We start from the raw sequence: 13,683 nt of genomic DNA, 5'->3' as shown, positions 1-13,683 counted from the left end.
CACTAACATCCACAAGCAGGATTGAGCTCGTTGATTCGAGGTTCATTTCCCATTCTACAGCATCCCTCAACTCCCAGCTCAGCCTCCTCGAGGCCCTGGCTGACACCATTACCAGGGTTACAGTCACTCTGAGTTCGGGAAGGATTGCTGCTGGGGATGGCTGTGGTTGCAATCCAAAATGAAGCTCGGTGTTTTCACAACTGTGTTTAATTAAATGCTGATAGGAAGGGAAAGGCAGAGAGGAAACCAGCTGTGCACTTCTCCCTTTTGCCTTGAGCAGCACAGGCTGCCGGTGCGAGGCAAAGGGTGAAAACTGGTGGGAGAGAGGTGATGAGCATCTTCAAGGAAAAATAATACTAAAATAAAAAGGAACAAATCCAAACAGCTACTATGAATCAAGCACCGCTGCCATGGAACTGCATTTTCCAAAGTAAGATAGAAATTAGAGAGAAAGGAAGCCCTCAGTGAAGGATTTTACATTTAAGAACAGACTGCTTTGATAGCAGTGAAGCACCCTACAGGTTCCTCGCTGGGCTGGTGCACAGGCACATGCAGTAAGAAATCCTCCTCCTCTCTCAGGCACCCAAAGGCTTCAATTGAGCTCCTGGTGATGGAAAATACATTACAGCTTTGAGTTGAAACTGATAGAGGAACGTTGCCCTTCCCACACCCAGCCCAGCTCTGCAGTTTGAAACCAGCATAAATGCAGATCAAATGCACCCTGAGCTCAGGAACGATGAAAATGGCTCAGAAAATCACGGCCCAAGGGCGGCTTTGCACCGAGTGACACTCGTATGTGAGGCTGCAGGTGTCTGTGCACACAAATACCTGCAAAATGCACACGCACGACAGAAACACGGAGAGAGCCTTCTGCAACCCTCTCCTGGCATCGCCGCGCCGTTCCTGTTGAATCCTCTGTTTCCCTTTTGCAAATTGCTGCCAGAACACCTTTAAATCAAATGACAGACCCGTGCGGTTCCTCGTTATTTACAGTAGGCTGGGGTTAATAAAACTCATCAGACACAATCCCGATGCTGTCAGGAAAGCCATAACTCACGGCTGCGATCTGACGACCGGGTATTAACAGCAGCGGGGCTGAACAAAAAGGCGACATTTCTGACTCTCCACCTCCCCCTGCAGGAACATCAGCCACAGTCATACGGAAGAGCTGAAAATTCGGTCTTGGAGGTGATTTATACACTAGGAAGAAAAATAAATAAAAGGCATTTCCCGTTGCTAGTTCACACCACAGCAATCACAAAGAGTTCCAGCTCCTACTTCTGTGCACTTTCTGTTGGATGACGTTTCAAGCTCTGAGTTGCTGCAGATAAAATGTTCCTCTTTGCAAGACAACAGCTGCACTGGTTATTTACTACAGGCATCTTACAGTGGGGAAGATATAGAAGTAAATACACGTCTGTGGGCACCGTGGGCTTCCCGGAGCCACAATGATGCTGCCAGTGGCAGAAGCAGTTTGGATATGGGGAGCAGCATGAAGCTGGTGAGGCAGTGCTCTGCGGTGCTGATGCCTTTAGAGCGGTGGAGAGGAGCCATAAATACACCAGCCTGATCGTCACAGCACAACACAGACGATTCCAACCCGAAACAGCAAGCAACCTTGTGGTGAAATCGAGTAACGTGCACGTACCTCCAAACCAAAACTCATAAAAAGCCTGTGTCCTCTGCACAAATCAGTTCTGACCAGCAGTGCTGACTGCTGAGCAGCAACACACGCTGCAAGGAGAAAACCAGGGGACTCAAACAGCTTTTGCCATGTTTTCTTTTAAACTCAAGCTCATCTGGACAAAAAGAGGCTGATCTGACAACAGGTCTTGTGTCCCTGAGGACTGGGTTCTACACCTGGAGATGTTGGAGGACTCAAACCTCTGGCACAGCCCTCTCCTGTTTTCTCCCCTGAAAAGCTTTCATCCTGCTGGGAGCCTTGTGCCAGCACCCCAGGAGGCAAGGAGCAGGCTGCCTTTGGGTGGTGCTTGGCAGTGCTGCTCCTCAATAAGAGAGGCACAGAGCACAGAACAAAATGCCCCATCCGTAGCAGGGGAGGCTGGAGATGTTAGCAGGGACGGGAGAGATTTCCCCCACAAAAGAAGTAATGCTGGCTGCAGTTGCTCCCAACGTAACCTGCATGACCAGCTTCTCATTAACTCCTGTATCAGGGGCACGGCAGCGATCAGTGCTTTCAGGATTTCCAGTCTAATCCTCCCTCTGGCTTAAATATGTGTGCTCTGGCTTTTTCTATCTACAGCACGAGGTGTTTTGCATGGAAATTGAAACTTAAATTGGTATAAGGCTTTCGTAAGCAGCAGCTTTCCTGATTGAAAGTAAAACAAAATTAAGGAAGAGCAGTGCAGTGCAGTCCTGACAGCCTCTGGAACATCCCACTCAGCAGCGAGCAGAAGATCCTGTCCTCATTTCATCCCTGCAAACAAAGCATGCTTTGCAGCCGGGTGTGTGACAGCACGCTGCTTCCTGCCACAAGAGCCCGGTTCCGAACGCAGCTTTGCACACACGCTGCTCAGGATGATGTTCTGATGTGCAGCCCAGAGTAAACGCTGCCTCCACGGTCAGTTTTCCCTACTGTTTGTCTCGTCATTAATTGCCCGTGTGCACCTACAGCTACAGGGACACACGGGTGTTTTCAGCAGATGCCCTGCCTCAGCCTAAACAGGGTGAATAAATCAAAGCTAGGTGCTGTATGAAATCAGAAGTCACTACACAGTGTGAACCAGCAGTGTTTATACAGCAGGGTTTCTGCCTCTTTGTTAAGGCACAGAGGATGCTTATGAGACACAAAAGCTCACTGCTGCTGGACAAAGCACCGAGCTGAGCTGCCCAAAGGCAGCCCCACCACAGCACCGCTATCTCCCCACACTCACAACACACACGGTGATGCCCCAGACACCGAGGTGTCATGGTGCACACAGCTCATCACCCCACAGAAGCAAGCCCTCCACTATCTGTATGCCCAAAATTTGATTCACTTCCAACTTTCTTCTCTCGCCTCTTGTTGGCAATGAGCATTACAAACACTGTCCTGTGAGTCTTTAACATCTAACACACGGAGTACGACACAGAAGCACCTTACAGCATCAGGGAATTCATCTGTGCTGAAGGCAAACACAAATCCTGGCTGTGTCCTACGTGAAGGAGGTTTTTATTACTTTAAATTCTCACTGAGCCGCTCCTTTATCAGTGGGTGCCATCACTCCTGTGTAACAGATGATGTCAGAGAGCTGGGCAAAAGCCAGCATGCAATAACGTGACAGAAGACTGAGGTTGCACACACATCAATTCTGCCATTCTCGAGCATGATGCACCTCCCACAACTTAGGCTGAAAATTAAGGCATTCGAGTTACAGCTTGGGCTGTGCAGATGTATTGGAGAGGAAGACGTGTCCCTGGGGTGATTCCCCTCATCCTGATATGGGAGAGGGCAGAGGAGTGGCATCAGATGCAACTTCCCACTTAGCAAATAGGGGACCTGCTCTGACTTGGAGCTCCACGTCTGAGGTGTCTAAACTGTTGCTGCTAAAATTCTTAGAGACTCCCACTAGGAGCTGCCATTTCCTCCATAAGCAGTACCTCGGGCACACACAATGGCTTTAAAATACAGAAGGCACTGCCTAGCACCAAGGGCTTTTAAAGGAAGCTGAGTGGTAGGGTGCTGTGGATGCCCAACCCTGGAAGTATTTAAGGCCAGGCTGGATGGGTGCTGGGCAGCCTGATCTCAGCTTGAGGTGCTTCTCAACCCAAGCCATTGCACAATGCTGTGGTTCAATAAGAAGCATGCTGCAGCTGTACCTCCCCCACCTGCTGCCCCTAACCCAGTGTTGCATATTTCTTAACTACCAAATCAGCAAAAGACACTCCAGTGGTACCCGCTTGCTACAAGAGCTGGTGCTTCCTTTCACTGCCTAAGTTTGGAGCAGGCTTGCATGTCACGGCCTTGAGAGAACAACACCCCCACCGTGCTGCATCCCAGGGCCCCCCATGTGCTCTCGCAGACATTAACGTGCACACACAAGAGGGCAGAGCTGCACCAGCACATTCCAACTGCAGCGCCTGCAGTTCTTTACGACGCGGGGGTTCCTGAGCTGCTGGTCTGAGGCCAAAGGGATGAAGCGAAACGTTGTATGCAATTTAATTACCCAAAAAATGATCAATCGCCTTTCTTCAAAATAAAAACCTCCTGTGTCACATAATGAACAAAATACCGGCAGCAGTGCTACCCACTTGTAAAGAGAAAAATACCATATCTTCATACAGAACAATGATGACATTACCACCTAATCTGTATTATTTAGAAATCATTTTCTTACACCAAGTTTGAAGGTTGAAACGGATGCCAAAAGCTTGTGTGCAGATGGGCAAACAGGAGCAATCCAATACATCCAGACACCTGGAAATGCATTTGTTCCCCACAGACACAACACTTTCTTTCTGACACAGTCAGAAGTATCCTTAATTTTTTATCTGGATTCCTCGGGTAGTTTCATTCTGAGCAGTTCAAAGGCAGCTCTGAAGCTGGCTCAGGGAATGCATTGATATTGACTGAAGAAAACCCATTCATATTGATTCAAGAAAACCCATCAGGAATTTGGAACTGCCCAGCCAGCAGTGCGCAATGCCTGCTCATCAGGGACCACCACGGCCTGCCCTCAGCACACAGGCAGGAGCAGGAGGGATGCCCAGCAGCTATCTGTGTCAGCTGCCTGGGGACAAAGCAAGATGCATCCACAGCACAGCTCATTGAAGACTTCTGTCTATTTCTGCACATGCTATAGTTATTTCTTAACCAACAGTCACACTTTGAGAGCATCGTGAGCACTTCCCAACAAGAGTCAGTACCAGGCAAAGGGAATTCTACTGCCCATGGAAGTGGCACCTGCAATTATTTGTTGTTGGAACCCGCTGCCTTTATCTTCATCCTCAAGGATGAGTACCTACAGGAAAAGGACAGCATTATCAGTGCTTGAGCAGAATGCTGCTGTGGGATTCAGCTGGACAAGAATAATAAACATCACTTGAGAGTATTCCAAAATCCAGTGAAACAACGGAAACCACACTGGAGAGATGCAGAAACGCAGCATCTTTGTCATCTGTCCACACCTTGGTTTTCTGAGTGGTAAAAGAGCACAAAGGAACGGGCTGAAACCACAGCTTTAAAACACACGCTTCCCACCTCTGCTGATTTACTCCCAACAGCCAGGTCTAAATCAAACCTGGCTGTCACTTACACAGGGACCCTGAGCACCCACGTGTTACCAGTGAGAAGCCCACCTCACCACCGCTTTAACCGTGGGTCAGCACCTTCCTCTGCAGTAACATCAGAGCTGCACGCAGTCAGAACCGGGTGAGCTCTGAGGTCCCTTCCAACCCAAGCCATTCTATGACTCACCTCCTCCCTTTTGGAGGCCCACTACACATTCCGGCTGGTGACACTGTAATTACACAAGACAGAAGAGGAACCCACCTAGGACAGCAAAGGAGACGAAGCCTCCCGAGCCCTGCAGCAGCCGTAGAGCTGCGGGCTGTGCAGAAGCGCCGTGATGCGAAGCGATGAGCCGCTGAAACGCCCCGCAGGCAGAGCTGAGCGGGGCGCACGGCGCCCCTCCCCTCTGCTCCGCCCCGCCATCCCCAGCAGCGCAGCGCCACGGATGCATTCAAACAGCAGTTTGCACTTCGCGCCTCCAAACGCATCGCAAACTGGAAACCTGCAGCACTCACGTAGCTTCACTTCGGATTAAAGCAATCCACTGGCTGATAAATGAGAAAAAACGAAGCCGAAGCGCTTGGCCAAGGGTCGCAGCTAATCAGAATTCCTTCCTGTAAACCAGAAAAATCATACCTGCCACACATCCAAAAACCATCCCACCGCCCAGGACAGGGAAGAACACCCAATCCCTGCCAATGCCTCTGCAGCTCACAAAGGGAACAGTTTATCTGTGGAAATTGGGACAGAGCACTGGAACAGGCTGCCCAGGGAGGTGGTGGAGTCTCCTTCTCTGGAGATGTTCAAGACCTGCCTGGATGCTGACCTGTGCGACCTGCTGTAGGGAACCTGCTTTGGCAGGGGGTTGGACTTGATGATCTCTGGAGGTCCCTTCCAACCCCTGCAATTCTGTGATTCTGTGGAAATTACCAACCTGCCTGTGCCCTGGGTGAGCACAGAGGTGGGTGGCAGCCATTTGGGATCCTCCTTCTTCACAGCCTGAAGGGCCTCGTTATTCCAGTGACCCCAAGCACACTCTATTTTGCTGCTGTGTGTTTATTATATTCGACCTTTCTACTTATTCCTTTTATCTCACTATGAAAAAGCCACCACCGTATCTCACAAAACCTAAGATTTGTGTAGAAATCCAAACGCATTAAAAATTGCCCCACTCAACGCTGAACCATTACTAAGCTAACACAAGAGCACAGAACTGCCTTTCTAAATAGAATTTTTCATGACACAACGAGATAAATTCAAGCTATATCCCCCAACAGATCAGCCATACAGAAGAGCTTTCTCCACCACAGCGCTATCAGTGCAAGCTGACTCGGCTGCCTGCGTGGCAAAAGGAAAGAGGAAGGATGGGAGACACATCCAGACCAGTTCAATCCAAACCAGTAAAGCCTTTTGGAAAATACCCGATGAATTTAAAATGCAGCCAGGAGATTCAAACCCCACCTCGGCAGGCTGATGCTAACTCTGCACTGCTTCAGGGAACAGAGCTCCCTTTATTCCCTGACCCACTGCTTGGGGACAAAATATCAACAGAGGGAGAGCTGCGATCTTGATGTAGCAACAAAAGGAATTGCCTTTCTGAGCGGCTCTCCCCGCGGAGGTAAAGGACAAAATAATGAATGGTCTCAGCTATCAGTGTGTCACTCGCTGAGTAACGACCGTCCCCAAGTGCCACAGCAAGGCACTCGCAGGGGTTTGCCTTCAATCCTTCCACCGACAGACCAAACGCACATCTGCAGTTTGTCACTCAAATTACTTCTTGCAAATCTGAACCGTTTTCAGAAGCAGCTATTTCAGCCCTCTCTGCTACCTAGTGCAAACACAGGCAGCTGCACCGGCCTGGACTCCCCACAGTGACAATTCCAGTTAGGAGTCCAGCAGCCACACTCTGCCCCGTTTGGGTACAGTGCTGTCAGTGGTTATTGTAACACGTGTTCCGCTCAGGCACAAACTCAATCTGCACCAAACCTTTTGCAGAGGGCCATACGCTGCCACATCACAGCGACTTTGTATCTCATCAACTCGCTTGTGCTCATGCTGCCTTCAGAATCTCTCTTGCATCCCTCCTGAAAATACAGTGCAAGTTAAAAAGGCAAATTGCTGCAAAGAAAATTACCATTCAGTGCTCCGAAATGTCAGTTTAGAGTAAATTTAGCAGCGCTCTTCTGCACAAAAACAACAGACACAGATCTGCCTGGCTCCTTCAAGGCGTGATGTAGGAAGAGAGATTCAACAAGAAATCCTAGAAATAATCTTCTTAAAAAAAAAAGGAAGAAAAAAAAAAAAACAGCCACAGGTTAGAGAAGCCAAACTCCCCACAGAACACACAGCATTGCTTTTATTCACTGTTTCTCCTCCTTTCTGACACAGCCGCAGCAGCACACTTACAGGCACAGGACACTGTTACATCACTCCCTATGGCAGATCTTGCTGCTGCCCTCATTTCCCAGGGATTAACCAGCAGCTCAGACCAGCTTTTGCCCACTGCACAGAAGGCAGTGCAGTCAAATACTTAATGGCAAAGGTCCCCAAACCCTTTCATTTAAGAACTGCCACGGCTGCCCCACGTACTGGAGATGCCCGCATTCACCTTGGCATGCTGACATAATTACACAAGTTCCAAGCTAGATTTCTTTTTTTGTCTTTGTCATTGTTACTTCTGACCAAAGAATCACACTGGCAATCCAGGGAGACCCAGGGACACTAAGAACTGAATTCCATTTACTAGCTGTTCCCCTCTGGCACACAGCTGTATGAACATTGATGCCAAATCAAGGATGGTGGAAGAACATTGGGTGGTGAAGGGGACAGAGCAATTCTTCCACGCGGCCTTAAAACCCCAACAAGTGCTGGTGGCATTAAAAAAGCATCCAGCTCAGTTTCAGGCTTGCAATGCAAAATGCCAAATTATGACAGAAAGCTCCTCAACAACAGCGACGAGCAAGTAATGCTTCATCAAACAGCAAGATCTGCAAAATGCTCCTGTTAAGAAAGTCACAACTGTCTCATCTCGCCCTCCCAGACGATCAATACTAAACCTGCACATTTAAAGGCAGGAAGCCTTGATGGTTTAACAAGCACGCAGACAGAGGGAAGGCAGCTTCCACGCAGCACACCCCTACTGCTTGTCTGTGCGGTTGATGGCCCCATCTTTCTTTCTCAGCTATTCCATTCACTCATGAATTATGCAGAGTTGACTTAATAGAGCCAGGAAATAGCATGGCGGTGATAGCCCATCACCTGGCAAACACCATCAGTCTTGTAGCTGCCTTAGAGATCTGAAGGCACACAGTGTGCTGAAAAAAAACAGGCAGAAGGCACAGCCTCCCAGCCTGCAAACATCACAGGTAATGATGTGGGGTTACTGGGGATGAGGGGCCCAGAGTCATCATCTGTATGGAGAAGGATGGAGACAAACCATCTCGCTGTGGAGTCAATCAGTGCCTCCAGGGAAAACATAACAGCCGCCCTTACCCCAAAGGAGTTGGTAGTGGAGATAAAACCAAAGTCTGTTTTCACTTGAGTTCAGGCCTGAAGCAAAAGCAGTCCCTTCTCAACTCCAGGCAATGCACCAGAGGCAAGCTGACAAAGTTAGGTGAAACGAGGGCTGTGCACAGTTAGCATGGCCACCCCAAAAGGAAGGACGCGGGAGGAAGGGAAATCTACAAAAGCCAAATCTCCCCCAGGCAGGTACACTGGTCTCTATATTGAGCAGATCTGCATGAGGAGAGTGAGCACAGCTCAGTGGGCTCTAGGAGACCCCTTACAAAATACCAGGACTTAGTCAGACTTTTTGAAACGGTAACTGAAATTGTTACTGTTCCAGTTCAGATTCAACCCAAATTTCAGAACAACATCTTAAATAAGAAAATAACATAGCAAATGATAGCTATGTCCCAACCTGACTGTTTGATCTCACTCATACATCCCTTTTACTTCGTAACTTTGGAAATGCAAATGTGGAATATCAACAGCATGTGATGTTAGTTTCTCAAGATCATTTTTACAGTAAGACATTGTGTGGATAGATGCAAGTATCAACAGAACCTGAAAGTACAAAGCCACTCTTTATTTAAAAAGATAAATGACGTTCAAATCCATTAACAACCCAAGAAATACGTATGCAATAAAACAAAGCGTCTCTGGTTGCAAGAAGCATTCTGTACATACAATAAGTAGCCAGCAACAGCACCAAGCTAGTGATTGCACAGACCCTATAAAAAGTACCTCTGGTGGATGAAAGCCACAGACGAGGCAGCAGCGTCCATTGGGGGCCGGAAAGCCACCGGCATCCTGAGCCGCACCAACAGAGGGGTGGCAGCGGCAGGGAGGGGACCGTCCCCTCTGCTCTGCTCTCGTGAGGCCCCAGCTGCGGTGCTGCGCCCAGGCCTGGGGCCCCCAGCGCAGGAAGCGTGCGGAGCTGCTGGAGCGGGGCAGAGGAGGCACGGAGATGCTGCCAGGGCTGCAGCACCTCTGCTATGGAGACGGCTGAGGAGCTGGGGGTGTTCAGCCTGGGCAAGAGAAGGCTGCGGGGAGACCTCAGTGCGGCCTTCCAGGACTTGAGGGGAGCTCAAAACAGGAGGGAGAGCGGCTTTGTGCGCATGGCAGACAGCAACAGATGGGACGAGCGGGAACGGCTTTAAACTAACAGAGGACACTGAGGTGAGGTGTGAGGAGAACACTGCGGGCACAGAGGCGGCGAGGCGCTGGCACTGCTGCCCAGAGCTGCGGGTGCCCCATCCCTGGAGGCGACCAGGACGCGGGCGGCCCCGGGCAGCCCGAGTGCAGCTCCGCGATCCTTGCGGTCCGTCCCAACCCGAGCCATCCCATGATTCTACGCGGCGCTTGCCTCATTTTTCCCACAGAGCACTGGATCCTTGCTAGACTTCTTCTAAAAGAAATCTTACGACCAACCAGCCCGAGAAGAACAACCAAATCTGAAAACCAACCTCTTTTAGGATGGGGCTTTGGCGGTCCCGCCACCGCTGCCGACGAAGAAACCTGAGGAGAGAGAAGCGCGGCGTTAGCAGGGCGGCACGGCCCCCAGCGATTCCCGCCGCTCTCAACGACAAGTTCGGCTACTCGGCGAAGATTTTTTTTTGGGGGGGGGGGGGAGAGGCGGGCAGGGGGCAATAAAGCGAACGCAGAGGCAAAGCGAAGAGAAATAAAACGAACAGAGGCAAAACGAATGCGCCCCCAACGCAGCCCACCCTCCTTCCCTCCCCTCAGCTCACCGGCCCGGCCTGCGGCTCCGCCATGGCGGCGGGAGGAGCGCGGTTGCCGCGGTGACGGGGCGGGAAGGCGCGGCCGTGAGGGGAGCGGTGGGCGGCGCCGGGAGGGGCGGGGCGGGGCGGGGCGGGCAGCCGCCAAGCAGCGCGCGGAGGCCGGGCGGCCGTCGGTTCACGGCTGCGATCAGGACCGCGCTAAGGCCCGCCCGCACTCAACACGACGGCGGTTTCCTCCATCGAGCCCCGCCCTCACGCGCTCCGCCGCGCTGCCGGGGAGCGTCCAACCGGCGCGGGGAGCCCCGCAGCCCCGCCCGCCCCCCTCGCCCGGCGCCGCTCCGACGGCAGAAGGGCGGCGCGGGTCGCGGCGCAACATGGCGGCGCTGCGGGCGTTCCCCGGAGCCGGCCCTGCCCTGCGGAGCCGCCCTCGGCCCCTCCTCCCCCCGGAGGCCGCACAGAGCTCGAGGCCTGGCGAAAAATACCACAGGAGGAGTTCCTATACAGGAGTAGATTTAATAAAACCACCACCAATCGTTTACTTTAACATAGCTCTTGTTACAGAAATCATAAAAATGGACTCAGCAGCTAGCTCATTAGTTCTTTCCCCTTTGAATTGAAAAATACCCCCTCGATTTCAATTTCTACTGCGCTAGATGGAGTGTTAAATAGCGGCCGGGACACCGCGCCCGGTAACTGAGCCCAAAACAAACACAAAGACAATTCCATCATCTCTTCTTTTCAATGTTTACGACTCTTATAACGTAAGTGAAACTGAACAGCAAGGAACGCTCCGTTGGACAGATGAGAGGGGATGGGAGAGGAGATCCACAGCTGAAATCTTGCCATAGTCTTTGGAGAAGTGGTGCAAAATACCCCTCCTTTTCCCGCCTCGGAGTTTGGAGAAATAAGAAAACAACTCTACGCACACACACACACACACACACACAGCTCCTCCAGGCCGAGAGCATCCTGTGTGCGTGGATGGGAACAGCAGAGCTGGGGCAGGTCAAGCAGTACCAGTGTGGGGAAGGGAAAAAAAAAAAAAAGGCAAAGCATCCTGAATCACAACATACACTCTTCATGAATGCAATGCACACCTGGATACCGAGTGCCAGGAGCTGAGGGGGACGGGTCCGTCACCAGCAACGGGCACAAAACGACGGACGTAAAGGAACTGCATGAAGAGGAGAACTCCAGCTTCTCTGGTGAACGCCTTCAAAAATAAGTCACTCCGCCAGCACATGCTTCCCCCACCCCATCCCAGGGAAAACAGAACAAGAGGAAAAAAAAAAATAAAAGAAAAATCAAACTGAAAGAAAATGCACAGCAAATAGACATAATCTTGAAGATTTTTAAAGAATAAATATTTTTTTTGTAATTAAACATTATGCAAACACGTGCCACGCTTGCTCTTTGTCCATGCATATGCGCTATATACAACTTTGAAAAATACTGTGTTGTCCTCTTTTTTTTTTTTTTTTCCTGTTTTAAAAGTCATATACAAAGTTTTTTTTCCTTGCTGTGTACCCCCCTCCTCCCCTCCCCAAAAAGTCATCTTTACAAGGAGCCAATCAACATTCATCCATGTACTGGGGGGGGAGGGGGGGGTAGAGAGGAGGAGGGGGGCAGGAGGCATCCCCCTTACCAAAGTACATCAAAATGGCTGGTTTGGACATGAAAAGCAGTGTCAAGAAACTGTTTAAATTTCATCTGTACTACACACAGGAAAAGAAAGATAGAAAAGAAAAAGGAGTCGGCTTGGAAAATGAAGCTACGTTACAAGTTAAAGTTGGAGGGTTGCTTTTTTTTTTGTTGGTTTTTTTTTTTTTTTAGTGAGTCTGTCACACTCTTATTGGCCGCCTAGAATACTGTTGTACAATGGTTTATCTACCTTTTTTTTTTTATTACAATATAATTTACTTAAATTTTCCGTTAACAAAACAGAATCCCGGTTCTACAGACCAGCGGTGTAACAGGCGCAGTGCCTTGTGTGTGTTTTTTTAATCGCATGAGCGCTCTAGATGGTAAAAGTTTCAGAGTTCGTTTAATGCGGGGCCACTCTCAGTCCTCAATGTACTCCCACAGGTCCTTCTCATAGCCTTCATGCACGTGCTGCAACAAAACCCTTCGTCGACTCTCGCAGTATCTGCAGCAGAGGGGGAACAGCACAGAGAAAGCAGGTTAGGAGGCACAGTTCTTTCCCAGTGTTGAGTAATGCAAACCTAAATTAAGCCTTGCTTCCAAAAGGGGGTATCCCCTGAGAAGGGCTTTATAGTTGTAGCCAGTTAACAGCGCTAATTAAGACTTCAGTTACTCCAGTCACTCGCTCCAGGTCCCTGGTTGAAAAAACATCATGCAAATTTAGACAGTTTCCCCATGCAAAAGCATCCCCGAAGTCCCTAGAGCTGAGAAATAACTGAATAATAGAGCTTTAATAACTGAAAAATGAAGAAGTGGCAGCTGCCAGTTGGAAAAAGCCAAAGCACAGTTTAGCACTGACACCTGAAATGAGAGAGCGCGCTCAGAGGAGAGCTGGCGCACGACAAACCCAGAGCAGGCCGGGCCAAATCTTGGGAATGCTGACCCTGCTTGGTTCCCAATGGATGTGGCCAAGCACTGAGAGCAGACTACAGGAAGGGGACTGGCCTGGCTGCAAAAGAAGCTTCACCCCCTAACTCCAGTGCCTTGCAAACTCTTTACACCTACACTCGTTTCAACTGATACAGCTGCAAATAAACTGATTCCAGATTTAGGTACAGTCCTACCAGAAAGAATGATAGTGAGGAAAAGGGATTTCATAGGAACATATCAAAAGATGCCATATTCATTTCGAGTGCGATAGCCAACTAAAAAGATAAAAGCAGAAAAAACATTGAAAGTATTCAGGCTCCAGGAGCAAACTATAAATGAGCAGCTCTAACACTGCTAGTTTGTAAGCTCTAACACTGCTTAGTACCTGATCAGATGGGGCAGATTTATGTGCACAGAACTGCTCTGTCTCTTCCCCTTGCCGTCAGCTGCTGCAACACAAGCCATCACACACAGAGTCCCATTGATTTAACAAAGCATGTGATAGCCAACGTGCAACAGTTCCTGCTTTCCCAACTTCAGTTCCTTTGTAGTGATGGGGGTTTAATCCTGCTTTCCAGAAGAGCTTTTGTAAAGCAGATGAGCTTCCCAGTTCTTTAAACCCCACCTGCCCACCTCAGT

The 13,683-nt window shown here is 49.9% G+C and overlaps 2 protein-coding genes across 4 annotated transcripts in view; both read right to left on the bottom strand.

Moving 5' to 3' along the window:
• BBS4 (Bardet-Biedl syndrome 4) overlaps positions 1–10,530 on the bottom strand; it is a 33,301-nt gene extending 22,771 nt beyond the window's left edge. Inside the window, exons 1-2 of one of the 3 annotated variants that reach the window (XM_042885818.1) lie at positions 10,483–10,530; positions 10,198–10,249 (exon numbers count right to left, since the gene is read on the bottom strand). In XM_042885818.1, the coding sequence (XP_042741752.1) occupies positions 10,198–10,249; positions 10,483–10,506 (76 nt within the window). In that variant the 5' untranslated portion in view covers positions 10,507–10,530. Of the gene's footprint in view, positions 1–10,197; positions 10,250–10,482 lie in introns of those variants that run through there. The other 2 variants (XM_042885824.1, XM_042885822.1) reach the window with 2 other exon arrangements.
• A 436-nt stretch (positions 10,531–10,966) lies between these two features.
• The window catches only part of ARIH1 (ariadne RBR E3 ubiquitin protein ligase 1), a 48,495-nt gene continuing 45,778 nt past the window's right edge, over positions 10,967–13,683 (bottom strand). The window contains exon 14 of the mRNA XM_042885643.1: positions 10,967–12,619. Within this exon, the coding sequence (XP_042741577.1) occupies positions 12,535–12,619 (85 nt within the window). The 3' untranslated portion in view covers positions 10,967–12,534. The remainder of the gene's footprint in view (positions 12,620–13,683) is intronic.

Source organism: Lagopus leucura, unplaced genomic scaffold, assembly GCF_019238085.1.
Source record: "Lagopus leucura isolate 7727_CA_CO unplaced genomic scaffold, USGS_WTPT01 Super-Scaffold_100052, whole genome shotgun sequence".
Taxonomy (NCBI): Eukaryota; Metazoa; Chordata; class Aves; order Galliformes; family Phasianidae; genus Lagopus; species Lagopus leucura.
This window is presented reverse-complemented; position numbering and strand designations above follow the sequence as displayed.